At 42.7% G+C, this 27,457-nt stretch overlaps 1 protein-coding gene across 1 annotated transcript in view; it reads right to left on the bottom strand.

Annotated features, from left to right (window-relative positions):
• Nucleotides 1-2,923: 2,923 nt before the first annotated feature.
• Nucleotides 2,924-27,457, bottom strand: part of LOC134431487 (microtubule-associated protein 1B-like) — a 137,970-nt gene continuing 113,436 nt past the window's right edge. The window contains 4 exon segments of the mRNA XM_063179501.1: nucleotides 2,924-3,079; nucleotides 4,175-4,413; nucleotides 10,609-15,087; nucleotides 15,090-16,803. Of these exon segments, the coding sequence (XP_063035571.1) occupies nucleotides 2,924-3,079; nucleotides 4,175-4,413; nucleotides 10,609-15,087; nucleotides 15,090-16,803 (6,588 nt within the window).

The raw sequence follows: 27,457 nt of genomic DNA, 5'->3' as shown, positions 1-27,457 counted from the left end.
TTGCTTGGAGAGATTTAAGGCTTGATTCTTATTTTATTTACAGTAGGACCTAATGACTGTAACTTCCCTGATTGTAGTGAAATTGCTCTTGATTCACAAGAATAAGTGGCATAAGTGAGATTAGATTCAGGACCATTGCTGTACTTATATTTTCTACCAAAGCAGAGGTACAAACCATTTCAGATATTATCAGAAAAACAGTTCCCACCCACTTAAAAAGTTTGAAATCTGACCTGTATAAGAATGTAGACAAAGCAGAATTGTAAAAATTGTACAATTATGTGGATGCGACAGTTTAGAGAGAGAAACAGATAGCTTTCCCAGGCAGCATCCTGGGGAAAGCTGTGAGAACACCCAGAAAAAAGACTTAAAACAATTTTTATCTTAGTCTCTGCACCTGGTGTTTGTGAACATGTGGAATACTTGTACGTGATGTTTATGGAAAGAAGGTGTTGTTCCTAATTAACCAATGGTGTGAGGAGTGTTGTTAAGAACCAATCAGGTTCTGGGTGAACGATCCTGCCTACAAAATATGTGAAGTTCCTAATAAAGCTCACTTTATGCCTCCTGAGCATGGAGTCAATGTTGCTTTCCTTCAGCCATTCCTAACTCAATGGCAACACAATTATTCTTCCAAACATCTTGCCTATAACTTGGAAGACTATGTATTACAAAAGCCATTTTAAGTGAATGACCCCAGCAAACATGCTTGTTTTCACAATACATTTTCATCTGCTTTTTCTGCCATAGTCATTCTGAGTGAAGTTCTTCATAACTTAAAAGGTATAACAATAAATAAAACAGCATTGTTAGAGATACCTAAAATAAAGAAGCCATTAAAAATAAATCAAAAACCTCAACAATGGACAAACAGTAATTCACAGCTTTAAATAGGCCTCAGGAACCCACATATAAAGGGCCCTAAAGCAATACTAAAAAAACCCTCATAAAAATTAGGAGTGTAAACACATACCTATTAAACAAAAATATCCTAACAATGTAAAATTAAAACAAATTTTAAGTAAAGAACATAAAATGAGGTCATAGTTCAGTACATTGTGAAGCTTAATACCAGCCATAATGGTGAATCATACAGATCAGCACACATTTTCATTTTGGAGGCCTTTACAGCTTCTATAAATTCAGATTTGCAAACATTCTACAGTGTAACAAGACTTTTTAATTGGAATAACTTCTGAGACTAAAAAGTTCAAACTGTCTTAAATTACGTAACTGTTCTACATGCTGTTCTGCTGCAAGCAGTCTAAAGAAGGAAGGGAAGGGAGAAAGGAAGAGACAGAAGGAGGAAAGGGACTTAGCTTACCATTTATTCTGTCTTTTTTCAAGATCTTGAGGGCATTGAACATAAAGATTACACTCTTGTAAATATTAGGCAATCAGCATTTCAAATCCCATTTTCTGTCATCATCAATAGGTTAATTTTTCCACCAGGGACCTCTTTCCCCCCTGCTTCCAAAAAGGCAGTTGACTATTTTCAACAAATCTTACCTCAATATCCATTCTCACTAGAACTTTAAATAACATTAATTTATCTTGCAAGACTGCTAAAACATTGCCTTGGCCTGAAAAAAATTTCTTTGAATTTTCCTTTAAATGAAAACTTTTGTTAAAAACCTATTAAAAGTTCATGCAGCCCTTCAAAAAAGTTTTCTGTATGTTTGTACCCATAAATACTTTTAAATTAAACAAATAAGGTAAGAGAGAGGAAGATTGAATACTGTACAGACTCACAGATAATCTTCTTCATAATCCTGAATATTTTACCAAGTTTTGCAACTCTGATAGTGAAGACCACTTCAATCTTGCTTCCACAGTACAAAAGAACCTTTCAAAAAAAATGCTCATCTTGCCTTGTTGAGCTGTCCTGGTGCATCAATGACTTGTTCACAGAACTAACATATGTACTTCATAGCACCAAGCTGTTTGATCAGTCAGATAGGTTTCTAGTATACACTTCATGCACACTCACACTTCTTTACTGGTTCAACTATGATCCTACACAGATGTTTTACAAATTTGCTGTGTCAACATTAAAAAATAAGTGCATCAAGTTTCTTTGTACATTCAAGTCACTTTCTAAGGCAAATTGTCTACTGTATGTACTCCCAACTGCTTTGGTATTTTGTTTTAGTTAATTGACAGTGGACATGGGTGTTTAGGCATGTGTACTAGTCAGTTCTGACTGGAGTGAGTGGATTTTTGCTGGGAGCATGCCTTAGATCAATAATTTTGCGTGTTGAAGTAAACGTTTTAGAATTCACAATGAGGTTCAGACTACATACATATTTGGCCTATGATTGTTATGGAATGTCAGTATGCAGGGTTCAAATTAAAGTGGAAAGTTGCTAATGAGCATTTAGGTTATACGTCACTTCCTAGCCACATTCTGCTTATTTTGCAGCTAACTTAATTCTGTACAGTAAGGACCTCCTTTGCAATAGTTCAGATTTATACACATTTCAAACCTCCTTTTCATGTGAGTGCATAAACTACATTAAGCAATACAGCTGTTGCCATGAGATTAGTGGAGATTAATTATTTATTACTTTCTCCTCCTACCCTTTTCTCTCTTTTTCTCTCTTTTTAATTCTTTAGAGGGCAAATGCCTCTACCTGGCATAAGTCACTTGGAGTTGCTAGTACATGGTTTTCAAACATTCAGTGAAGATGAAACTGGATCTGTATTTTTACAGTAAGTTTGACCCTATTATGGGAATGCTGTTATTTCCCTTAGCAATCAGCAAAGACTAAAAAATCTTTGTGACTTGCATCACTGTGATAGGATATAGCATTTTGCAGGTATGCAGTTCAGCAGCTGAAATAGATGGGTTAAATTTTTAGAAAAGGTGTTTTCAACATGAATTTCTGGACAAAAATTATTCTTGCAGTGCATGGTTTGGTTCTTACAGTTCAATCTTGCATGCGGGAAAAGATTCATCTTGCATAACAACAGTGCTGCTGCTTGCCAAAACCATAATGTTGAGGTCCTGCTGTTTCTCATGGGTGTCTTGGTACCATTCTCTCATCACTTCCGAGTCATGGGTTGGGATTAAGGTCACCTGCAACACAAAAGAGAATTCCTGAGGAATGGACAACAGAAGCAACTGATAAGAAAAACGTCTTTTTAAGAAGTCCTAGCCAACAATTATGATTCCCTTTTGGAAAGAGTGGATCGGATAAAAGAAAATAAATAAATATGTAGATAACATAAAATGACTGAGAAGAAGCAGTTTATCAAAACAAAACCTTGGTTCTCTAAGGTACTTGTCACAGACATCTTTTGTGAAAAATCCTTTCTTTAGGATTTTTCCCTCTTCTGGAAGGCTGAGGCCCCAGAAAGAGACTGTAAACAATGGTTATCTGCTGCTGCAGAATGCAACAGGTGCACCTGTGATTGGCCCATGTTCCATGTTTACAATTAAGGGCCAATCAAAGACAAGCTCTCTCTGGGACAGAATCAGAGAGAGCTCCGTTGTTGATTCATTCCTAATCTATTCTTAGCTTAGCAGCTTTTGAACTTTTCTCTCTATTCCTTTTAGTATAGTCTTAATGTAACTTATATCATAAAATAATAAATCCAGCCTTCTGATCATGGAGTCAAGATTCTCGTCTCTCTCTTCATCCCTGAAAGACTCATGCAAACCCGGTAACAGGTACTGAAGTGCAACTTTCCAGAGAAGCAGCAGTCTATAGTCTGCAGTCTGCACTGATAGCTCTTCAGATTATGGCCAAATATTTCGTTTACTTATTTTTCACGTTGGAAAGGCACATGAAGTTTCCATGTGTACACATTGATGGCATAAACCATGAAACATTCACTTTTCTTTCCTACTTAAAACCTGCAAGGTTTCCAAACTTGGATCATATATGGTATAGCAACAAGATCAAAAAGACAAATGGCCCTTTAAACCAGTTCCCAACTGTTTTATTCTCCAGAGACGCGTCAGAAGGGTTAGAAATGGAGAAGCATTTGAGCATGGTGCACCTCTGTTCCTCACTTGGGTGTCCTCTCACATCACTTGTGAAACAAGGCGTCCAAGCTGGGAACTCCTGTCTCCAGCAGCTGCTGCCCACTCCAGAGGCACTCTAGCTTCCTGTAGTTGCTTTCCAGAGAAAATTACATTTCCAGGTAGAAATACTAGTGAAGAGCCTACCTGCATATTACTGTCCCACTGGGCCTTGCCCTCCAGCAGGGAATCCAGAACAGCCCTGCTTGGCTCCTCAGCTGTAGAATCATTTCCGCTCACCACATAGTAGGAGGACCGCACCCTCTTGAAAAACTCAACATCAACATTCTTTCTATTGCTATGGTTGGGAATGTACACCAGATCCAAATACATTGGAGGTCCTGGAGGCACTGCTGTAGATTTTGATGACTTACTATTCCCAGCTCCTTTGGAAATCAAACAACAAAAGAGGCTTGTTAAAACATGCATTTGTTAATTACCACTATAACTGCTGAGATTATATTCTTAAAATTGCTTGTCTTAGTTAAACATTACATAGCTACAACTGTACTTCTATGTCCCCTGAAACACTTATGCCATTATCCTCCTACATCTAACACGCTCCAACTTTGTTGTATGCCAATTGCAATTGGACTGGGAGGAAAAAAAATTGAATAGAAAAACCTAACTATATAATACAATAAAACCTCACTACCATATAATCAACATTTGACCAAACCTTTCCCAGTAATATACTATTATCCAACAATTACTATGCGGGGCTGTGATTACTGAATTACCATTCAATAAATGGCAGTTTTATTTTCTGATTTAAGAAGTACAACTTTTTGAAAATTTCAGGTATGCATGATTATAAAAGCTAGGGTCAATGCAGAAGTGGTCCTGAGATTTGGGGTATCAGCATATACCAAGACATAGTAGCTGTTGATATGTTCAAACGGTCTTACAGGTGCATCAGGGAGATACTACATGTGAGGAGAAAGAGGGGCAAAGTGGAACGTGGAAGAAAAGAGAAACTTCTTAAAGCAATTACTGCAGGAAACTGAGAACAAATGTTTGTTTGCCTGTTGGTTCCTTATTTGCATATACAAACTAGCCACTTATCACAAAAAGTAGAGGGAAGCATGTTTTTCTGCTATACATAGCATAGTATCTGTTCTAAGAAGTCAAAAATAGCTGCTTTTGCTGCACACCGGATCATGGTGTGAACTGACAATCAGGATTCAACCAGTAATTTCATCTAGATGATCACCATTTATGTTTTATTGATCTCTTCATGATGTTACAGAGGATAAAGTTTGGTGTGCTGGTTTTGCATTAATTGATTTGTGGTGAAGAGGGAAAAAAGTCAGCCACAGAAGTGATTTTTTTGTGAGGAGCTGTGTGGTGGTTTGAGAGGAAGTAGGTTTTCTGGGATGCTGTGGTCAAATCAATGGGTGCCCAGATTTTAATATTGGCACCTGGTTTGGCCACTGGGATTTGGATACGCCTCTGAGAACACAGGGGTTAAAAAGCAGAGCACTCACGGGGGAAGTTCTCTTGGGGTTTCTGGCAAGGGAAGCAGGTCAGACCTCCCCTGCCCAGCTGTCCGCTGCTGGGTGGGGGAGGGGAAAAGCCATGCGGCCTGGGAGAGGTAGGCCTTTGGCCCCGAGGGTGGAAGAGAGAGAGATCGGGAGCCATCGGGCAGCCCCTCCCCCCCCCCCCCCCTTCCTCCCTGGGAGACAGAGAGAGAAGGCAGCCTGTGCTTGTGACTGTGTTACCTTGAAACTTGAAAAACGTGCTAGTAGCACAGCTGAGAAGGAGAAGAGGGGGGGGGTGCAGCGAGAAGGTGTCTGGCTGTTTGTAGGAGCTTTTAACCCCTTTTTGGACAATGAAAACTTTACAGAACATTAACCTTTCCTAGGAGATAGAGTGGAAGATGAAGAAGGAAATGGGAAAGTGTGCTGAAGGTCTGAGCCAGTGAGAGATGTTGGAAGAATAGAGAAGAATTTTAGTGGGAAGAGATGATGGAGTGGCTTTTGCTGGACTCTTTTTGTATAGCCATGGACAGAACCATGTTTCCTTGTGATACAGAGACTGCATCTAGGGGTGGCAATGCCTCAGAACCAGGAGGGTTCAGTGTTGGTACCCCTCGGCCCCAGGGGGTGGAAAATTTTAGGGGGACAGCAGGTGTCCCAAAGTTGAGACTGCACTCTTTTTGGAATGGGACAAAGCATCCTTAAAAGACGACCCTAGGAGCAGCTCTGGTCCGTGTTCAGTGGTGAGAGCACTGGACATGACAGGAAGAGGTCACTATGGCACAAGAAAGACTCCTCTCCTCTTGATGAATTGAGAATTGATTATCTACAGGATGGTGATGTATTGGAAAAAAAGGCTCCCAATATTACCAGTTAGATTGTGCCTGGGCCAGTCTGACCCTCGCTGCTGGGCCAAAGGCAGCAACTGCGGCGTGTCACCCCAGAGATACCTCGGCTTGCTGGTGGTTGCAGCTGGGCACTGAACAAGTCCAGGCTTGTAAGGGACCCCGTTACCTCAGGAGGATAGCTTCAGGCGATGGTGAAGAGAAAAAGGAGAGGATTCTGCTGGAGGGTTTAATGTCCAGAGGTTTATTCCATGGTTACAGAGGTCTGAACGTGAGGACCTGCTCCAACAGAACACCGACCGCATGGTCTGATGACCTTTTTAAGCTCAGGGACAGGGGGAGGGGAGGTACAGGTGAGCCACCAACCAGGTGAGAGGGGCAGGGTCTCAGGGGAAGATGACACCCAGACAGGCCAATGACCCCTGGGCCTGAGTGGCATCCTTTGAACTTGACCAACCACACGACGCCTTGCTGGAATGTTAAGTCTGAGTGACAGGACTCACTCAGCATGGGGGCAAGGGGGAAGGGAGAGAGGTATTGGCACACCTGGGAAAGTGACCTGGAAGGCCAAAATGGGACATTACAGCACACCACAACAGTGATGGACCGAGAGTCGGTGATTTCGGAGATGTATTGTATTGGGAATTTGGTGGGGGGAAGAGGAAATGTATTTGTAAGGTTTTCATTTTCCCTGTGTGTGTGTTTCTTTTTACTTATAGTTGTAGTGTAGTTAATAAAGTTTTCTGTTCTTTATTTCTAAATGGAGGCCTGCTTTGCTTATTCCTGGTCACATCTCACAGCAGAAACCAGGGAGAGTGTATTTTCATGGGGGCACTGGCATTGCGCCAGCGTCAAACCATGACAAGCTGCTATCAGCTTCCTCTGTGCCTGGCAAAACCAATCGCTGGCTAGCTCTGAGAATTAGCACAGTGCTAAGCCAATTAGAAAAAAAATGATAATGCCTGCATGATAACATATTTAAGAATGAAAACTCGCTGGAAGCTGTCTTGCTCCCTGCTCTCAAAAGAGGGGTGGGGGGGCAGGCTGAGGCCCCTTCCTAGAGGGGGCCGCTGGACATCATCCCAGTGTGGTTGTTGGGCCATGTTGCTGGGGGCCATCCCGGTGCTGCGAGCAACCATGCAGCTGGGGCAGTGCCACACAGCTGTGGTTGTCTCAGCATGGCTCACAGTGGACTTTATTTACTTAGCTGATTTTAACCAGTCATGCTGCGGACAGAAAGACAAAAGCGGTTGCAGCAGTTTTTCTTTTTTTTGCATCCCTCATGAAGAAAAGGTGCTGAGTGGAGCCAGCAGCTGGCACGGCTTGCACAGTGCCAGCAGAGACCACATGACCAATAGAGAGAGAAGCACGGCTAGCAATTCCCCAATTGCAGAGTCTGGACAAGATTAGCCTTTCAGCACTGCAGAACTCTACAAAAATGGTTTCAATTGATAGAACTTGAGAACAAATGAACCTACGAACACTCATTCTCTCCCGAGTCTGAGTAAAAGAAAAAGTGAAGACACGTGAGGAGAACAATATGGCGACACTAAGGTCAGTGCAAAAGACGGGGGAAGGAGGAAGTGCTCTGAGCATTGGAGCTGAGATTCTTCTGCAAGCTGTGGTGAGGATTATAATACAACAAACTCTTTCCCTGTAATTCATGAAGTGCATGGGGAGGATGCATCATTCACCTGCAGCCCATGAGAAAAAGGCACTGGTGCTGGAGCATGTGGATACTGAAAAGCTGTGATCGGGTGAGAGGCTTGAACAGAGAGAAAGAAAACCCTTGCTTTCAGAAATAGAAGAAGACCCTTGTTTTTATACTAGAACAACTCATCCTTAAAAACTGCACATCATAAGCTAAACAGCCCATGAAAAGCAGTTATGGGAAGACTGCAAGCTGTGGGAGGGACTTCACATTGCAAGCAGGTTCTGGGCGGACTCTTAGCCTTGAAAATTAAAACCACGTTGGAAAAGTTCACAGAGAATTGTTTCCTGTAGGAAAGACCCCATGGCATAACAAAAGAGACTCCTCTCCCTAAGTAAACCGACGAAAAATTTTTAGAAGTGACAAACTAACTGAAAACTCCATGTTTTGTCTCCCTGCACTGTGGGTGAGAAAGAAAGAAGGGCTGGGGGGAAGAAAAAGGTGTTCTAAGAGTTTATTTTTAATTTTCATTATTCTCTTTTAATTCTGTTAATAAAATTTTCTTTATACCTTTTAAAGTTTTAAGCTTGTTTTGCCCTAAAGTGTTTTTCTCCTAATCCTTATCTCACCCCATGAATTTTCTTTTCCCCTCCTCTGCTTAACTATAGCAGAAGAAAATGAATAAATAATTTTTTTAGGTGCACTGACATTTAGCCAGCATCAACCCATCACATTTGGTAAACTAAATTATCTGAACAATGTACTCTATTTAGGATTACATGTTGAAAATACACAAAAGTCCAATACAATTGTCTAGAAGGACATTCATCACAGGGTAATATGTCAAATAAGCATGATAACATGATAAAATTTTCTGAATTAGAGAGTTTTTAACTATTGGGTATATTAAAAAAAAATATTATCATCTTTTATCATAAAAATTCTGAGAAACATCTTTCTGAATTGTATATGCTAACATTGCATAATTTATTAGACATTACACTTAAATGTCATTATCAAATAGACCCTTGTATTCAGTGCTAGAATATACCTTAGAAGCATGTCTCAAGGAAGAAGAATCTAATATAAAACTGAAGTGCTGGAGAAATGTACAGCATGAGGAACTGCACTGCTGCTTTGAAAAACATCTACTAGGAGCGACATGCAAATAATTGTGTAAGAAAGGAATAGTGGACCACTTAAAATGATGAAGCTACAGAGACCTGAATGCTGGTTTGCTTGTACTGAATCCTATACTTGCTCCTTGTAAAAAGTTTTAAATAAAACATCAGTCCTGAAATCAGCAAAATCCAAGTATCCCCAAAACACTCTAAGATGTGCCAGAAACAAAAAACTAGCATGTCTCCTTTGGTAATCTAATTCATATTTTATTACTACTTGGAATACACAACAGTAATTCAAAATTGCATTAGTTTTCTGGATATTTAGTCATCATTGATGGCGTAAAACTTTAACTGTGTATTGGTTCTGGCTGAGCTGTAATTAATTTTTCCATAGCAGCCCACACAGTGTTGTGCTTTGCATTTGCAGCTAGAAAGATGTTGACAACATACCAGTGTTTTGGCTACTGCTGAGCAGCACTGGCACAAGGTCAGCGCTAACATTCCGTCCCCCCCATCAAGGAGCTGGATGTGGGCAAGATCCTGGGAGGGGACACAACTAGGATAGCTGACTCAAACTGACCAAAGGGATATTCCATACCATCTGACAACAGCTCAGATAAAAAAGCTAAGGGAGAGAGGAGGAACAGGGAGCCATTGGTTATTTTACAATGTTTGCCTTCCAGAGCAACTGCTGCATGAGCTGAAGCCCTGCTTCCTGGAAAGTGACTGAACATCATTTGCTGATGGGGAGTAGAAAATAAACTCATTTTTTCTCTTTGCTTGTGTGTGTGTAAACTTTCGCTTTCACTTTAGTAAACTGCCTTGTCTAAATATACGAGTAGTTTTCCATCTGTCTTTCTCTCCCCTGTCCAGCTGGGAAGGGGAGTGGCAGAGCAGCTTGGTGGGCACCTGGTGTCCAGCCAAGGTCAACTGATCACAACTGGATTATGTGATGTACATGCTCAGCTCATTAAAAGTGCTCTTACTGCTATTATAATTTTTTTAAATTACTATTTTTAAAATTATTCAAGCAAAGTAATAAAAGCATCCAATGTCTGATTGTACCTATGCCTCTCACAATATTGAATTGCATTACTTTATGTTAAGAATATTATGCCTATCTGATTCTTACTACAAATAAAGTAATTTAGTTCACTGCTGATTTCATTTCAGCTACAGAAGTGGTACTTTTAATTCTAATAGTTGGTTAACAATTTAGACAGTATTAAGTTTTTTATATTTGATGTACCCTCTCTAATTCTTTGCATCTTAGCAAACTGACACATCAGATTTATCAGACTGCAAAATTTATTTTAGTGAATTTCATTCATTTAAATGTAGCTATAATATGCCAAATTTATATTTAAAACACGAACTTTCCTTGGGGGTTTGCTACCAACCACATTATCAGCTGATGTAAAGGCAACCTAACTTCACTGCAACAACAAAGAAAATCTTAACATTAGGGAACTCCTGTCTTTACCTGTGGTTGCAGTCTTTGCTGACTTGTATGTTGTTGTATTTGCTGCATTCTTGGTGTCCTTATCTTTCTCTTCCACTTGAGACTTTACTTCTGGGTTAGAGATATTTTTGGATGCTTTCTCCACAGACTCCTTTTTTTGAAAAACTACTCTGGAATTTTTGTCCAAAGATTCCTTTACAGCTGGTTTTGGCAAAGACACTTGTTTTGATTTACCATCACTTATTTTAAAAGCAGAAGACAACTTGGTCTTAGTACCCTCCTTTTTTGTCTTTGTCTTTTCTTTGAGGTCCTTATTCAAAGGTTTACCTAAATTCTGATCAGTGGGCAAAATCTCTGGATCAACCATGGAGATGTCAGGGTGCCTAGGGGAAGGACTGTGATCCTGCATTGGGGCAGGTGGTGGGTCAATTTGTTTGTATGTAATTGTCTTGTCTGTCAGAATGGTTTCTGACTCATCTTCAGAATCAATGTTAGCATCTGCAGTGATGGAAGGGCATTCCTCAGTCTCAGGGGGAACATCTGAATCAGTCTGATATGGGGCAGACTCACTCATGGATGTGGGAGGGGTTTCATCACACTGCCACCCTTGCTGCTTTCCCCCAGAAGGTGGCTGAGCTCTCATAGATTGAGTTAATGGTTTCTTTTTATATTGAGACTCTTCCTCACTTGCAAACCATTCAAGGGGATTTGGGTTGATAAATGATGGTGAAAGTTCAGGTTTAGGATGTTTATATTCACAGGAGGACACAAGGCATAAGTCAACATCTTGACAGGATTCTGCTAAAGATTTTTCTGGAGTAAAATGTGCACTTGCTTCATAGGAATATCTAGTAGCTTTGGATGACCTGGTGGTTTTCCCAGTTGTCTCAAATGAGAAATCTGTGGCTTCAGGTGAGTTGGAGGCTTTCCCTGTTGTCTCATAGGAGTAATCCATAGCATCAGGTGATCTGGTAGCTTTCCCAATTATCTCATAGGAATAATCTGTGACTCCTGGTGACCACATGATTTTCTCTGTCATCTCATAGGAATAATCTGTGAACTGAGGTGATCTAGATGTTGAAACTGCCTCATAGGAGTAGCTAATATCCTCTGGTAACCCAACAGTTTTCTCTGAGACCTTGTAAGAATAACTAGGTTCTTCTGGTGACCTGCTGCTTTTCTCTAAATCTTTTTTTTCTGGTCTGATTAAAGGTTCTGGACTGTGTTTCATTAGGGGTTCTTGGTAACTAAATGCTTTGACAGAGGACACTTGCAAAGATAATGAAGATGTGTGAGTAGCTGACACAGCTTCTGTGATTGCAGGAGGTGAATCTGGAAAACTAGGAGAGTACCGAGAAGATTCCCTTGGAGTTAATGGAGACAGGTCAGACTTTGGTGAAAGCTTTTCTCCTAGGCTCTGCATCTTTTGTGAAGTGAAAGAAGAATGTAGTGACATATGTCTGGGTGGAACAGCACCTGAAAAGGTTTCTTCTGGCAGTGGTGAAGTTAACTGGGAATGTGTATGAGCTGATGAAGTTGAGGATGAAGCTTCAATTTGAGAAACTGAAATAATTTCTGAAATATCCTTCTCCTGAGAGTAAGATGATTGCTCCACAGGAGAAGTCTTCCATGCAAAAATAGGCTCCTGTATATCTGAAGGGCTATAATCTACTTCTGTCAGTCCATTTTCAGATATGTGGTATATACTAGTGCCTACAGTAGGATAGTCTGGAGATTGCCTACTAAAGTCCATTGTTAAAGACTGCTCAGAGGACTCATGACCAAATTCTACTGACATAGTTGACTGCTCAGGAGATCTGTGACTGTGCACTGGGCTTCTTGATTTTGTAGTTTTAGGTGAGAAATCTGGTGGAGAAATTGACATGGGTCTTGGGCATTCTTCTTTAGATGGAGACATGTCTGTTTCCTGAAACAGTGTTGGTGTTTGTACAACTGACACTGAAAGGGAATCATCAACTTCAGTAGAGTGGGGGGATCCAACCTCAGCATGCAAAGAAGGAGATACATCATCAGTAGTTGGTTCTGGAAATGAACTAGTAGCAACAGATGCTGTAGAGACAGAAGCTACTCCTCCTATATGAGAATAGGTATCTTCTGCTACAACTTCATCAACTGGAGTTGCAGATGTGTCAGAAACAGTGCCTTCTGAAATTGACATTTTGGTGTCTTCCTTTAAGGAACCAAACTGACCAATATCTATTTGAGTTTGTGAGAGATCACCTGCTAACTTCCACTGATCCAAGACCAGTGAATACTGAGAGCTGCTGGATATTGTATCATCCAATTTCCTTTCTAGGCTGAAACCTTCCTTAATTACCATAAACTCCATATTTTTTTCACCTTGTTTTTCTTGGAAAAGGCTCACAGAGCTGGCTTCAGAAGCTGGGTTCATCTGAACAGGTGATTTTTTTTTTTCAGGTTTCCCCTCAGAAGGATTTCCATAATCTTTGGTGGGAGACTTTACATAAACACTCAAAAATGCATCATAAGCGGCCTCGGAACCTATCAGTGGTGGACTCCGTAGACACGAGAGAACCTTTTCAATAGGAGATTCTGAATCTGGCACAGGCTTATCCATAGGGCTAATTCTGGGTTTGGCAGACTCATCTTTGTCTTCACTGAGTTCAAAGATAACAGGAACTTCTGTTGACTTTTCACTGATTTCAGAGGGAAGCTGACTGGATTTTTCATCAGTGGAAGATTGATAATAAGGCGTGTGGCCAGCGCTACCAGCAGCAGACTGTGAGGGAGATGCTACTTCTAATGTTTTATCTTCAGGGCTTGCACAGTGCTCTTTGGCAACTTCTTGATGTACATCAGACAATGTAGCCATGGGGACAGGCTCAGCCAAGACTTTGATCTCATTGGGAGCAAGTGAAAAGTTCACACTGTTTTCACTCAGTAGTGTTTTGGCAACAGGTGATAACGGGGACAAACTCATAGCTGGGCTCTTGGCTGGACTGTGTTTTCCACCATCTTCTGGATAGGGTTCTTTGATTTCTAATTTGTCAGTGCCTTGTATTTCATTTCCTTTTTGACAATATACATCTTGAAATGCAGATTTACAGAATTTGTCTTCCTCTAATGAAGGTGGTGAGATGGTAGAAGCTGAGGCATTATAATCTTTACCTTCTGTGGCCTCTGTTTTGGATCCCTCTGATAATCCATTAAAAGCATCTGGAAGTGGAGAAAGTTTAGGTCTAGCAAATTCTTGAGAGTACAATGAAGTCTCATACTTGGTAATGTACCTATACTCTTGAGAAGGTGACTCACTTTCCTCGTTGATAGTTTTATCACTCATGACATCCTGGGGCATAGACATTTCATCCATTGGAGTTGGTTCACTGGCTATTTTGATGGTAGACTGTGTATAACCTGAAGTAGCAGTGAATTCCTCAGGTGGATTTTCTCTGTCTTCTTCATCAGAAACAGCAGCTTCATTTTCTGAGCCACCAGGTAATGTTTCTTCATGGACAGAAGAAGCCAGTTCAACTGCTGGAGACTGAGGCTCTGAGTGTTTTGTTGGTATAAGTAAGCCATATTTATCTTTAACTTCACCAGCTTCTGCAGCTTTGTCTACTACAGCCATCACACAATCTTCTTCAGCTTCTATTTTTCCAGTCTCCTCTTCATCTTTAATGTCTTTTGCTTTGTCTTCCTTGTCTTCTTCAGTCTCTTCAGTTTCTGCCTTTTCCACTGCTTCTTCCCCATCTTCCTCAGCCTGTTCATCTGATGCCTCATCATCTGCCTTTTCAACATATTTTTCGGCTTTAATATCAGCCATTATTTCTTCTGAACTCTCTTGCATTTTTCTTGCTTTTTTCATATATGGTTTTGTAGTGACCAGTTGTGTCTTTACCTCCTCATCTTCACCTCTCTCTTCAGCTTCCTCTGTCTCTGCCTTTTCCTCATAATTTCCTCCTTCATATGATTCTTCCAAGACAGTTCCCTCATCTTCAAACTTTGCATGGTCATCAACCCTGTGCTTTTCTACTGGTTCCAATTCCTCAGGTGTTTGTTCACACTCACCCTCTGCCTCTGTGGTAGTTATGCCTTAATCAGAGGACTCAGCAGGTCCTTCATGATCTAATTTTTCTTTTTGGACTTCAAAGGTCTCTTTTTGTTCTATGCCAGTGAGTCTTAGTTCATACTCTATAAGTGCAACTTGAAGTTTTGTTTCTTTTATTGTTTCATCTTCTTCAGCTTTTAATTCCCCAAAATTCTTTGTTAAATCCTCTGGTGAAGACATAAGGGATCTCTCAACTTGAAGTTCTTTTCCACTAGCTGCAATTTCTGCAGCTGCTACAGTTGTGGTAGTGGCTCCAACTGTTGCAAGGGCAGTTTGAACTCCACTGACTTTAATCTCTTTCTTGACAGTCTTAATTTTGACTTTTTCCTTTGGCTTTTCAGCAGATATAGCTTCTTTTTTAGTAGGTTCCTCCTTCTTTTGTGGTTTAGTCTTTGCTGCTGGTTTTTTACTTCAGTTGAAGCAGCAGATGTCTTTGTTTCTTTAGGAACCTTCTTGAGGTCTTTTCTGATTCCTTTTTTTTCCTTCTTAATTTCCTTCTCTTCTTTTTTACCTTCTTTTTTAACTTCCTTTGGTGGAGCTCCTTTCTTGACTTCCTTCTTAGTTTCCTTCTCTTCCTTTTTCACCTTTTTTTTAACTTCTTGCTTGATCTCTTCTTTTATGTGTTTTTCTTCTTTTTTGATGGATGTTTTCTCCTCCTTTTTAGAAACCTCTTCCTTTGGTTTTTCTTTTTCTTTTTTCTTTTCTTCAGGTTTTGCTTTGACTTCCTTTTTCACTGGCTTGTCCTTTGCCACTTTTGCTTTTATATCTGTAGCTTGTTTTTCAGGAGTTTCAGATTTTTGCTCTTCTTTACTTTTAACATCTTTTTCTGCCACTATGGGTTTGGTCTCCCCTTTTGCTGGTTTCTCTTTTTCAACTGAAACTTTTTCTTTGCTTTCCAATTTCTGAAACTTTTCCGATGCTGGACTAGGTTTTGCAGGCTCCAGTGTTTCTTCTTTAGATTCCTTTCTGACAGGCTTGCTTGGTGTCTTCTCAGCAGGCTTCAGACTCTCCTTGCTGTCTGTTTGCTGTTTCAACTTTGCTTGTTTCACAGCTGGACTAGCAATGTTTCCAGTTAGGTCTTTTTGTGTAACCACTGGTTGTTTAAGAAAGTCTAAGTGTTTGAGCTTTTCTAGTCCTTCTAGAATATTATATTGTGTGCTGTTTCCAGGAAACAGAACTCAAATTATTTTTTCTATGGGATTAGCTGGATGCCACACAATGAGGGATGAGACAGAGGTGAAACAGGATAATGGAATGTCTAGTTCTTGGCCATTTGGTAGCAGGAATTCAGCTTTATCTTTGCTAGTACCACTCCACTGCTGCATAAAATATTGCATCTCTTTGCTGTTTTTGATAGGATTAAGCACATACATCTCAAGTTTGCCAACTCCCATTTTCTGAAATAAAATGATAAGGTCAGTGGTATTTCCTATGTTTCTGAAAAGAGGTTCTGGTTTCATAGACAATTTATTTAAATACTGGAGAGTAAACCAAGCTTCTTCTACACATCTATTTACTCTAAAGTTAGGATCCAGGTTCTTCAGGTTGTCAGGTACATTAAAGAATGCAACACCTAAATCAGGTGAGATCAGATTTTTCATCCAATCACTGTTGGTAGTAGACCCTTGGGACTGTTCCTCTTCTAATTCAGCTATCTTTCGCTGAAGCATGCTATTGATTCCTGGCAGGTTATCATCTCCAATGTGAGTGAGTAGAATGGAATCTACCCTGTCCAAGTGCCGGATAAGTTTCCAAAAGCAAGATTTTCTTTCAGATCCTCCATTGATAAGCATGTTGAATCCGTTCACTGCAAACAAGGCAGAGTCACCTCTTCCACCTGGGAAAATATAACAACAGGGTTTGGAGAGTTTCAAGAAGCCTCCTGAAGTTGGAGGTTCCAAAATGTCAAAGGGTGATGGCACTTCTACTGATTCTGACAGATACTCAGTGAATTCAGAGAGTCCTTCCATTTTGGGCAATATGGAAGTTGAGTTGAGCTTAATGTTAATAAAGTCTTGAAGGTTGTGTCTGTCAAGGTTAGAATTTTTCCATTCTCCTTCCTCAGGGCAGAAAAGAGTTAAGCTGGCTTTGTTGGCAGGGTGTGTGGTGCTCAATAATTCACCAATCTAAGGTTGTAAAACAAAACCACAAGATGCATGTAAATTCCTTTTTTAATTACAATTAATATCAGAACATAATAGTGCCTGAACAGATAAAACCTTTTTCATTTCCTTCTGCACTGTTGAGTACCCATCTGTTGTGGTGTGCTGTAATGTCCCATTTTGGCCTTCCAGGTCACTTTCCCAGGTGTGCCAATACCTCTCTCCCTTCCCCCTTGCCCCCATGCTGAGTGAGTCCTGTCACTCAGACTTAACATTCCAGCAAGGCGTCGTGTGGTTGGTCAAGTTCAAAGGATGCCACTCAGGCCCAGGGGTCATTGGCCTGTCTGGGTGTCATCTTCCCCTGAGACCCTGCCCCTCTCACCTGGTTGGTGGCTCACCTGTACCTCCCCTCCCCCTGTCCCTGAGCTTAAAAAGGTGAATCAGACGATGCGGTCAGGGTTCTGTTGGAGCAGGTCCTCCCGTTCAGACCTCTGTAACCATGGAATAAACCTCTGGACATTAAACCCTCCAGCAGAATCCATCTCCTTTTTCTCTTCACCATCGCCTGAAGCTATCCCTCCTGAGGTAACGGGGTCCCTTACAAGCCTGGACTTGTTCAGTGCCCAGCTGCAACCACCAGCAAGCCGAGGTATCTCTGCGGTGATACACCGCAGTTGCTGCCCTTGGCCCAGCAGCGAGGGTCAGACTGGCCCAGGCACAATCTAACTGGTAATATTGGGAGCCTTTTTTTCCATATTTGGCATCCCTGAGGCGGGCAAAGCGACTCTGCAGCCTGAGACGGACCTGCAGTACCTTGGAGAAGCTTCTGGCAGCTGTGCATCCAGCTGAAAGGGGCTTTGGTTGCAACGCCCTCGGCTAGAGACTTTGGGAATATTCCCAGAAGAAGTTTCGTGGACTGTTCGGCACCTCTGGAAAGCCCAGCTCCTTTCTGGTGAGCAGATTTTCCAGAGGGAGGACAGGGGAGCCTCTCTCGCCCAAGAGAGGTCCTGTTCCGGTGAAGAGACCTGCCTGTACCCAGCCAGCTACAGCTTCCATTTCGGGTGAGTATCTCTGCTCTCGGTAGGGCAGGAGCTCAAAAACAGACTCTGCCGTGAGTTCTGTTCCTTTTTGCATTTGCATTTTTGGCTGCGCAGCCCCACAGACGGGAATTCATTGATTTCTAGCTATTAGCTTTCTGCCGCGTGTTTTGCTGTCTTTTGGAATTCGCGCGGGAGCTCTCTCTCTCTTCCTCTTGGCTCTGCAAGCTCGGCTTTCTCCACGTGGTCGGGAGATCTTTCTCTCTCTCTCTCTCTCTCTGTGCGGGGGAGGGGGGGTTCTCGGCTCTCTTGCCGCGGGGGACTCTCTTTCTCTCTCTCTGTGGAGGAAGGGGTGTTCTCTGCACACGCGGTGCGAGGGGCCCCGTTTTCGGCTTGCCACGTGGCGTGGCTGCTCTCTCTGCTCCGCGGGGGGGTGCATTCCACGGCGGGGGAGGCTTTGTTTCTGCCTCAGCTCAGCAGGGCGTGCCCTGCTGCTGCTGCCCGGGAATTTTAAAAGCAGTATATACAGCTGCATTGTGAAGCTTTTGTCGCCTCGTTATCCCTTTCCATCTGTGTTTTTTTTTTTTTTAGAAATCGGTAGCTGATTTTGGCTTTGTTCTTGGTCAGGCGGGATTTAGTACTTTGCTTTTTACATCTAACATGGGTTTGAAACTCAGCATTGTACAAAAAGGAGTGTATTATAATATTGTAAGCATTTTGGACAGTGGTAATGTTAAGTTCTCTAAAGGAAAATTGAAACAGTTTATAAGATGGCTTTTCCTCCACTTCCCACAAATCTCCCCTGAAGAAATCCACAATATTCAATTCTGGGATAAAGTTGGAAATGAATTGATAATCTTAGGACAATCTGGCAATGCCCCCTCAGCTAAATTTGTGTTTTGGAGTTTACAAATTCGTACAGCATTGCTCAAACAAAAGGAAATGGAGAAAAAGCCAAATGTAAAGCCATGTACCTCCCTGTTTCTCCCTCTCCTAGTTCTAAAACCCCTAAACCTCTTTCCCCAAAACTTAGTATTTTAAACAGATCAAACTCATTGGGAAGTCGACGCCCAAATTCTGTTGAAATGCCTGAGTTGCCCTCTCCACAAGGCCCTGGCCAGGCTGCGTGGAACCTTTCCCAATCCCTTGTGTCCCATCCTCAGAAACCCACAGCACGTGTTAGCTTTGCAGAGAGTAGTGTTACCCAAAATGGCCCCCAGTCCCTAGGGGGTCCACAAGATGGTGGATGCCACGTGGCATCTTCCCAAACCTGGTCTTCTTCTTCCCAAAATCCCCTTAAGCATCCCAAAACTCCAGCCCCATCCCCCTCTCCTCCTGTTCCTCGTGACACCTTTCCCCCTCCCCCTCCCTTTCCTGCAATACCCTCAGCTCCACCCCTCTACTCCTCCCAGGGGGCGTCTGCTGACGTGATGTCACCAGGTGTCCCTGCCCCCTGCCTGCCCCCTGACCCCGCCCCCTGTTCCCACGGTTTCCCCGCCCCTTGCCAGCCCCCTGTCCCCGCCCCTTGTCCCCGTTGCGTCCCCGCCCCCTCCCCGGGTTCCCACAGTGAGGACACACCCACTGCCATCCCCCAAACCTGTAGCTGTGATCCCAGTGCTTCTGTTTCAAGGGATACAGAGCAGGGAACAGCAGATTCAATGCATAGTCCCATGTTGTCACTGGCTCCTGTTACCTTTCAGCCTGCTGCTCAGGGGGGAGCAGCTCCAACTGCTAATTGGAGTTCTTTTGGACGGCAATTGATTAAAGAGATCTGTAAGTCTCATAAAGAATATGGTCCACACAGTCCATATTTCCGTGGCCTTTTAAATTCTGAATTGAGTAGGACTGTAGTGATTCCACATGATTTAAAACAGCTTTTTTCCTGTCTAATGACCTCCACGGAATTTAAATTATGGGAAATAGCATGGAAACAAATGCTAAAAGATGCTCTCCCAGGCTTGCATGCTGATCCAAACACAGCCAAAGACAACAGTGGTAACCCTATCACCATTGAGCACCTCTGTGGTGAGGGCCAATGGTCTTCTCCCTCGATCCAAGCTACTGCAATTCCTGCAGAAACACTCGAAAAAGTAAAGGAAGCAGCTGAAAAAGCATTCTTTTCCCTACAACCTGAGGGGCCTTTTGAGCCCTATAGTAAAATTAAACAGCTACCATCAGAGCCTTTTTTGAAATTTGTAGAAAGGTTAACTAGAGCTATTGAAATACAAGTTAAAAAAGAGAATGCTAGGGAAGCAATTTTAGAGGAAATGGCGTTTACAAATGCAAATGAACAGTGTCAAGCGGCAATCCTGAGCCTTCCTCTCGAACCTACCCCTACGTTAAAGGACATGCTTCTAGTCTGTAACAGGAAAGTGCCTCTGAGTGTGACTGAAGACACCAGACCAAGGCTGCTGCCAAGACCACCTCAGCGTGTCGCCGTTGCCAGCCCTGCGCCTTTCCCCTCAGCACAGCAGTACCCTGGGCAGCAGCGGAGACCAGCAATGGTTGAGCCCACAAAACCGTGCCTGCTTTGTAACAACCTAGGGCACTGGAGTAACCAGTGCCCCCTGAAAAGGGAATTTGATGAATTTAGAAATGGCAGGGGAGGAGAACTACAAGCCCTCCCTGGGGATCAACAACAACAAAAAAACTGAAGAGCCAGCGCCGGCCTGCCAGGCGCGTAGACACAAAAAGAGCAGGCCAAGGGAATAAGGGTAGCACAACAAATCAAGCGCGCGATAATATTAATGTTTGTGTAAGTGAAGCAGGTGCTTCAAAGACTGTGTATGATTTAGGTGATCCTGTGTTAACCACGTCTTCTGTCAATGAGCCTTACAGGTTGCAGCTGACTGAGTCACTCCATCTGGAGGACACTGATTGGCATTTTGTGTCTGTAAATCCTGAACAGAAAGGTACTTGGAACCGGATTCGTTGTAAGTACATCGTCATTGGGGACACCAAACACACACCACAAGAGATCGAAATTGCTCCGGGAATGACAACATCAGATCCTGAGCAATTCGTTCTCGGCCTGCATTGTTTCCACCCACCCCTGTTTCTTCCCAAGGGACAAATTGTTGCACAAGCTATCCCTGTGCCATCTTTACCTGAAAATATCAAAAAACAAGGGCCCACAGTCGCCCGAGTCCAAGTTATTGGAAAAGACAAACCCAAATTATGGTGTAATGTCAGTGGGGGTGGGGAGTCTAAACGCATTGAGATGCTTGTAGACACAGGTGCAGACTGCACAGTGATTCCAGTACAAGACTGGCCAGCACATTGGCCTTTGCAAAATGTTGCCGGTCACCTTCAAGGTGTAGGAGGTCTGCAATTGGCAAGACAATCCAAAAGCATTATTCAATTTGAGGGACCAAACGGACAATTGGCAAATATCCGTCCATTTGTGTTGGATTATTCAGAACCTTTGTTAGGGAGAGATTTAATGGCCCAGTGGGGTGTCACAATTGATATTCCAGACTCTCCACAGCATATTTGTACAGCAGTCCTTGAACAACAGCACCCCACCAAAAAACTGAAGTGGATAACAGACAAACCAGTTCAGGTGAAACAGTGGCCGCTCAGTAAACAAAAAATAAAGGTGCTTGAAGAACTAGTGGAAGAGCAACTAAAAAAGGGCCACATTGTGGAGACCATGTCCCCATGGAACTCTCCCGTGTTTGTCATCCAAAAAGCTGACAAAAAGAGATGGCGCCTCCTCTGTGATCTCCGACAAATTAATAATGTAATTGAAGATATGGGTTCTCCCCAACCTGGTATGCCATCCCCAACAATGCTTCCCCAAGATTGGAAATTAGCTGTTATTGATATTAAGGATTGTTTTTTCCAAATCCCCTTGCACCCTGACGATGCACCGCGTTTTGCATTCTCAGTTCCTTCTATTAATATGGAATCCCCTATGAAAAGGTACCATTGGACCGTTCTTCCTCAGGGATTAAAGGTCTCTCCAGCTATCTGCCAGTGGTATGTGTCTTCCCTGCTTTCCCCAGTACGTGCAGCGGCAGAGAAGGCCATCATCTATCATTATATGGATGATATCCTTGTGTGTGCCCCCAATAATGATTTACTCACACATGCGCTTGACCTAACGATCGATGCATTGATTGTTGCAGGGTTCGAGCTCCAGGAAAAGAAAATTCAAAAGATGCCACCTTGGAAGTATTTGGGCTTAGAAATTGGAAATAGGACCATTGTTCCTCAAAAACTAGAAATCAATCCAAAGATCAAGACCCTTGCGGATGTCCACAAGTTGTGTGGCTCTTTGAATTGGGTAAGACCATGGCTCGGTCTGACTAATGAAGACCTTGCCCCTCTTTACAATTTATTGAAAGGGGGAGAGGACCCAGGTGCTCCTAGGTCTGTTACCCCAGAGGCACGGAAAGCTCTAGAAAAGGTTCAGATTGCAATGTCCACAAGACAGGCCAACCGATGCCGGCCTGACCTGCCATTCAAATTTATCATCCTAGGTAAGTTGCCACACCTCCATGGAATTATTTTCCAGTGGGAGGAAAAACAAACACCTAAGGCAAAGAACACACCAAAAAAGGACCGGGACCAGAGGGACCCTCTCTTGATCATAGAATGGGTTTTCCTCAGTCACAAAAGGTCCAAGAGACTGACAAAGCCTCAGGAGCTGGTAGCAGAACTGATCCGGAAAGCAAGGACCCGGATCAGGGAGTTAGCAGGATGTGATTTTAAGTGCATTCACATTCCAGTTTAGTTAAAATCAGGACAAAATACTGTGAAAATACTGGAACAATTGTTTCAAGAAAATGAAGTGTTGCAATTTGCTCTGGATTCCTACTCAGGACAAATTTCGGTAGCGCGGCCCGCTCACAAATTGTTCGAACAAGATGTTCAATTTACCTTAAAACTGAGAAGTGCTCTAAGTAGGAGACCTTTAAAAAGGGCTCTAACTGTCTTCACAGATGCATCTGGGAGGTCCCACAAGTCTGTTATGACTTGGAAGGATCCTCAAACCCAGCAGTGGGAGACAGACATTGCTGAGGTGGAAGGTTCACCTCAGGTTGCTGAATTGGCTGCGGTTGTTAGGGCCTTTGAAAGGTTCTCAGAACCATTTAATCTGATTACAGACTCTGCATACGTGGCAGGAGTAGTATCCAGGGCAGATCAAGCAATACTGCAAGATGTGTCTAACATCGCACTTTTCGAATTGCTCTCAAAGCTGGTAAAGTTAGTCACTCACCGAGAGCAACCATTTTATGTGATGCACGTCAGGTCACACACTGACTTGCCAGGGTTTATCGCTGAAGGCAACAGAAGGGCAGATGCTCTTGCTGCACCTGCAGTGATGGCCACTCTCCCAAATGTTTTTGAACAGGCAAAAATCAGCCACCAGCTTTTCCACCAAAATGCACCTGGCCTGGTTCGTCAGTTTCACATCACTCGAGAACAGGCCAAAGCGATTGTGGCCACATGCCCAAATTGCCAACAACATGCACTCCCTACAGTGAGTACGGGAGCAAACCCAAGGGGACTGAACAGTTGTGAACTGTGGCAAACAGATGTAACACACATACAGTCTTTTGGACGGCAGAAATATGTTCATGTTAGTGTAGATACCTTTTCTGGAGCGGTCTATGCTTCTGCCCACACAGGAGAATCATCTATTGATGCTACTAAGCACCTCTTGCAGGCTTTTTCTTTCATGGGCATCCCCAAGGAGCTGAAAACTGATAATGGGCCTGCTTACAAATCCAAGGAATTCGGGAGCTTCCTGCAGCAATGGGGAGTAGAGCACAAAACTGGCATCCCCTACTCCCCTACAGGTCAAGCCATTGTAGAAAGAACTCACTGTGATATTAAAAGGGTCCTGGACCAGCAACAACAGGTTCTGAAGGCAGAACCTCCCCACATCCGGTTATCCAGGGCACTATTCACAATAAATTTTCTGAATTGTTCTTTTGAAAGCCTGAACCCACCCATCATACGCCACTTTGGGGGGAGCAATCATAGGTTAATAAAAGAAAAACCTCCAGTTTTAGTAAAGGACCCTGAGACTTGGAAAATGGTGGGACCCTACAAATTGGTTACTTGGGGACGTGGATATGCCTGTGTGTCCACCCCCTCTGGTTTAAAGTGGGTTCCTTCCAAATGGGTAAAGCCCTATGTTCCCAAGGTCTCAGAGAAATCTACAGAAGCACCCCAGGTTGCTCATGCTGCCTGGAGAAGAAAACGCCGCACGTGTTCTCTGGAGGAAATTCCATTTAAGCCTCCTATCTGGAATAGTTTATAATATATGTTTGTTTCAAGTTTTTGTACCAGTTTAGATCCCACTGTTCGTGTGTAGCCTCGAGACACCATGAGACCGAGCCTGCTTCTCGTCCTCGTGATCATCCCACCTGTGACCTCCTGCATAGTGCCTCAGCCCAAACCATATATGGACTACCTTGACAAAGGCTCTCAGACATCAACAGAGAAACTGACAACTGGCTGAATGGACTGTTCAAAGACTGGGGACTCTTGGGCTGGTTGGGATCTATTCTGAAAACTGTGTTTTTAGTGCTGTTTATTTTAGTTATAGTTTTTGTAGTTGTCAGCATTGTTTTTGGACTAATCAAACGCATGGTTCTCAAGTTAATTTCAAGCTCATCTCCCCCTCCTGAGGTCTACCATTTTTGAAGCCCTCAGTGGAAAACACTGACCCTCCTGTAGAGGAAGAACTGATTTACCAACCATGGTTTGGCAATCATTCTGCACCACAAACACAGTCCTCTTCTTTTTAAACAAAACTAGGGGGAGATGTTGTGGTGTGCTGTAATGTCCCATTTTGGCCTTCCAGGTCACTTTCCCAGGTGTGCCAATACCTCTCTCCCTTCCCCCTTGCCCCCATGCTGAGTGAGTCCTGTCACTCAGACTTAACATTCCAGCAAGGCGTCGTGTGGTTGGTCAAGTTCAAAGGATGCCACTCAGGCCCAGGGGTCATTGGCCTGTCTGGGTGTCATCTTCCCCTGAGACCCTGCCCCTCTCACCTGGTTGGTGGCTCACCTGTACCTCCCCTCCCCCTGTCCCTGAGCTTAAAAAGGTCATCAGACCATGCGGTCGGTTCTGTTGGAGCAGGTCCTCGTTCAGACCTCTGTAACCATGGAATAAACCTCTGGACATTAAACCCTCCAGCAGAATCCATCTACTTTTTCTCTTCACCATCGCCTGAAGCTATCCCTCCTGAGGTGACGGGGTCCCTTACAAGCCTGGACTTGTTCAGTGCCCAGCTGCAACCACCAGCAAGCCGAGGTATCTCTGCGGTGATACACCGCAGTTGCTGCCCTTGGCCCAGCAGCGAGGGTCAGACTGGCCCAGGCACAATCTAACTGGTAATATTGGGAGCCTTTTTTTCCAATACCCATCCTAGAAGTTAAAGGAACCAGCTATCACAATTAGTGTTCTACTGTATTTTTTAAAATACAAAGGATCAACTTATGAGGAAATGTCCCTTCCTCGCTATCTAAAGGGGGAAAGTACCCCAATATTCTCCCCTGCCTCCTCTACCCTTTATAGGAGAACAGTACAAGTTTTAATTTAGGGGGATGAGGACTATGAAGCTAATGTTGCCAGAGCTTCCACTATCTCTGCCATTGGCTCACAAGTCTCCCTGCTGCCCCTGTCCATTCAGAAGAGCCAGAAAAATATCTAAGGGAAACAGCACATCCTCTTAACAGGCAGAATGAATAACTGCAGCCCAGAGGAGACTAGCATCCTCCTGGAGCAGCTGCCTTCTGCATCCCCTCCTTACACAGCATGTATTTCACAACACCACAGTTCTTTCTGCAGATTGGTTCCTGACTCCCAGACTGCAGGGCAGTTTTCCAGAACACTAAGAAATTATTTATTGCATCAAAAATGCAAAAAGTTGCAAGTTTTGTATTCGTTAGATTGTGAGGCAAATATATTTATATATGTTCTATTTTTCTGGTTTTGGCTGGGATAGAGTTAATTTTTTTCGTATTAGCCAATATAGAGCTGTGTTTTGGATTTGTGCTAAAAAAAAGTGTTGGTAACACAGGGATGTTTTAGCTGTTGCTGAGCAGGGCTTATATAGAATCAAGGCCTTTTCTGCTTCTCATATCACACCATCAATGAGTAGTCTGTGGGTGCACAAGAAGTTGGGAGGAGACACAGCTGGGGCAGCTGACTCCAAGTGACCAAAGGGACATTCCATATCATATGTCATACTCAGCATATAAAGCTAGGGAAGGAAAGAGAAATGGGAGGATGTTTGGAGTGATGGCATTTGTCTTTCCAAGTCACCATTACTCATGATAGATCCCTGCTTTCTTGGAAATGGCTGAACACCTGCCTGCCCATGCGAAGCAGTGAACTAATTCTTTATTTTGCTTTGCCTATTAAATTGTCTTCATCTCAACCCACGAGTTCTCGCATTTTCCCCCTCTGACTGTCTCGCCAATCCTACTGTGAGGGAAATGAGCAAGCCGCTATGTGGGGCTTAGTTGCCAGCTGGGGTTAAGCTATGACAAATATATATCAAAATGCATATATAATATTATGCAATATATATTTATAATGCTTTATATATATAGTTTTATAAATAAAAAATATAAATTCAATGATAAAGAAAGAGCCAGAAAAAAAGTGTTATGGTTAAAAACAATCTTGTCATTATTTTTATTTTCAACTCATGGATCACAAAAGTGAAATTCTAGAATAACTCCATTAATTTTGACAGTGTTTGAAAATATGTTTTCTAGCTTAGGCCAGGACAGGGCTAATTTTTTACAGTAGTCAGGAGGGGGAAAGGCCAGATCCCAGTGTTATTCAATACCACCTCATGTCATTGCTAGGGATAGGGGAAAGGGACTGTCTCTGGCTTCAGAGGAGGAGGGTGACCTTTTCTCATTCAGGAGAAAAATGTGGTCAGGAAGAGTCAGTCAGTATTTGTCAAAGTTTTCTATGTAAATAGTTTCTTTGTCTTACAGCTTTTATTATTAATATTCTTGCTGTTACTGTAAGTTTTCTTATCTTATTGCTGTTTCCAGTATATTGTTCTTTTCACAACCCATGATCTTTGCCTTTTGTGCTTTCAGTGGGGGTGGAGGGGGAGAGGGTGGCATCTGGTTTGGGAGAGTCTTGGTGGGGGCACTAAATTGGGGAGTACCATTCCTAAACCACAACATGCTAGTACTAACATGATTTACTGAAATGAAGGCATAGAAAACAAAACGTTCTATGCCATAGTATGAAGAGCTATTGCTCTATTCCAGTCTGAACTAAAACCAATATTTGGTGTCTCCATATTAGTACACAAACATGAAAAGGTATGATATACTTTTTATGTTCTTCCAATTCCACAGACACATTTGACTTTTTTTAACAGGAAAATAGGTCAAATGTAGCTCATTTCTGTTTTATTTGCACTTAACAAAGAGACCACTAAATTATATAAACTATAGAATTAATTCAGCCATAAAATTCAATGCAAAATATAGCCACATGGTATCATGCAAAATACCCCAACCTTCTTTGCAGACACTCAATTACTAGTTCAAGCTATAGGAGTAGCTTTCATAAAGATAATATCAATTAGAATGCAGCTGAATAATTTGAAAGTCTTGGACTACAAACCGAATCAGAAGAAATGGATATAT

Source organism: Melospiza melodia, chromosome W (genome assembly GCF_035770615.1).
Source record: "Melospiza melodia melodia isolate bMelMel2 chromosome W, bMelMel2.pri, whole genome shotgun sequence".
Classification (NCBI taxonomy): Eukaryota; Metazoa; Chordata; class Aves; order Passeriformes; family Passerellidae; genus Melospiza; species Melospiza melodia.
Note: the sequence above shows the minus strand (reverse complement) of the source record. Positions and strands in the feature narration are given on the sequence as shown.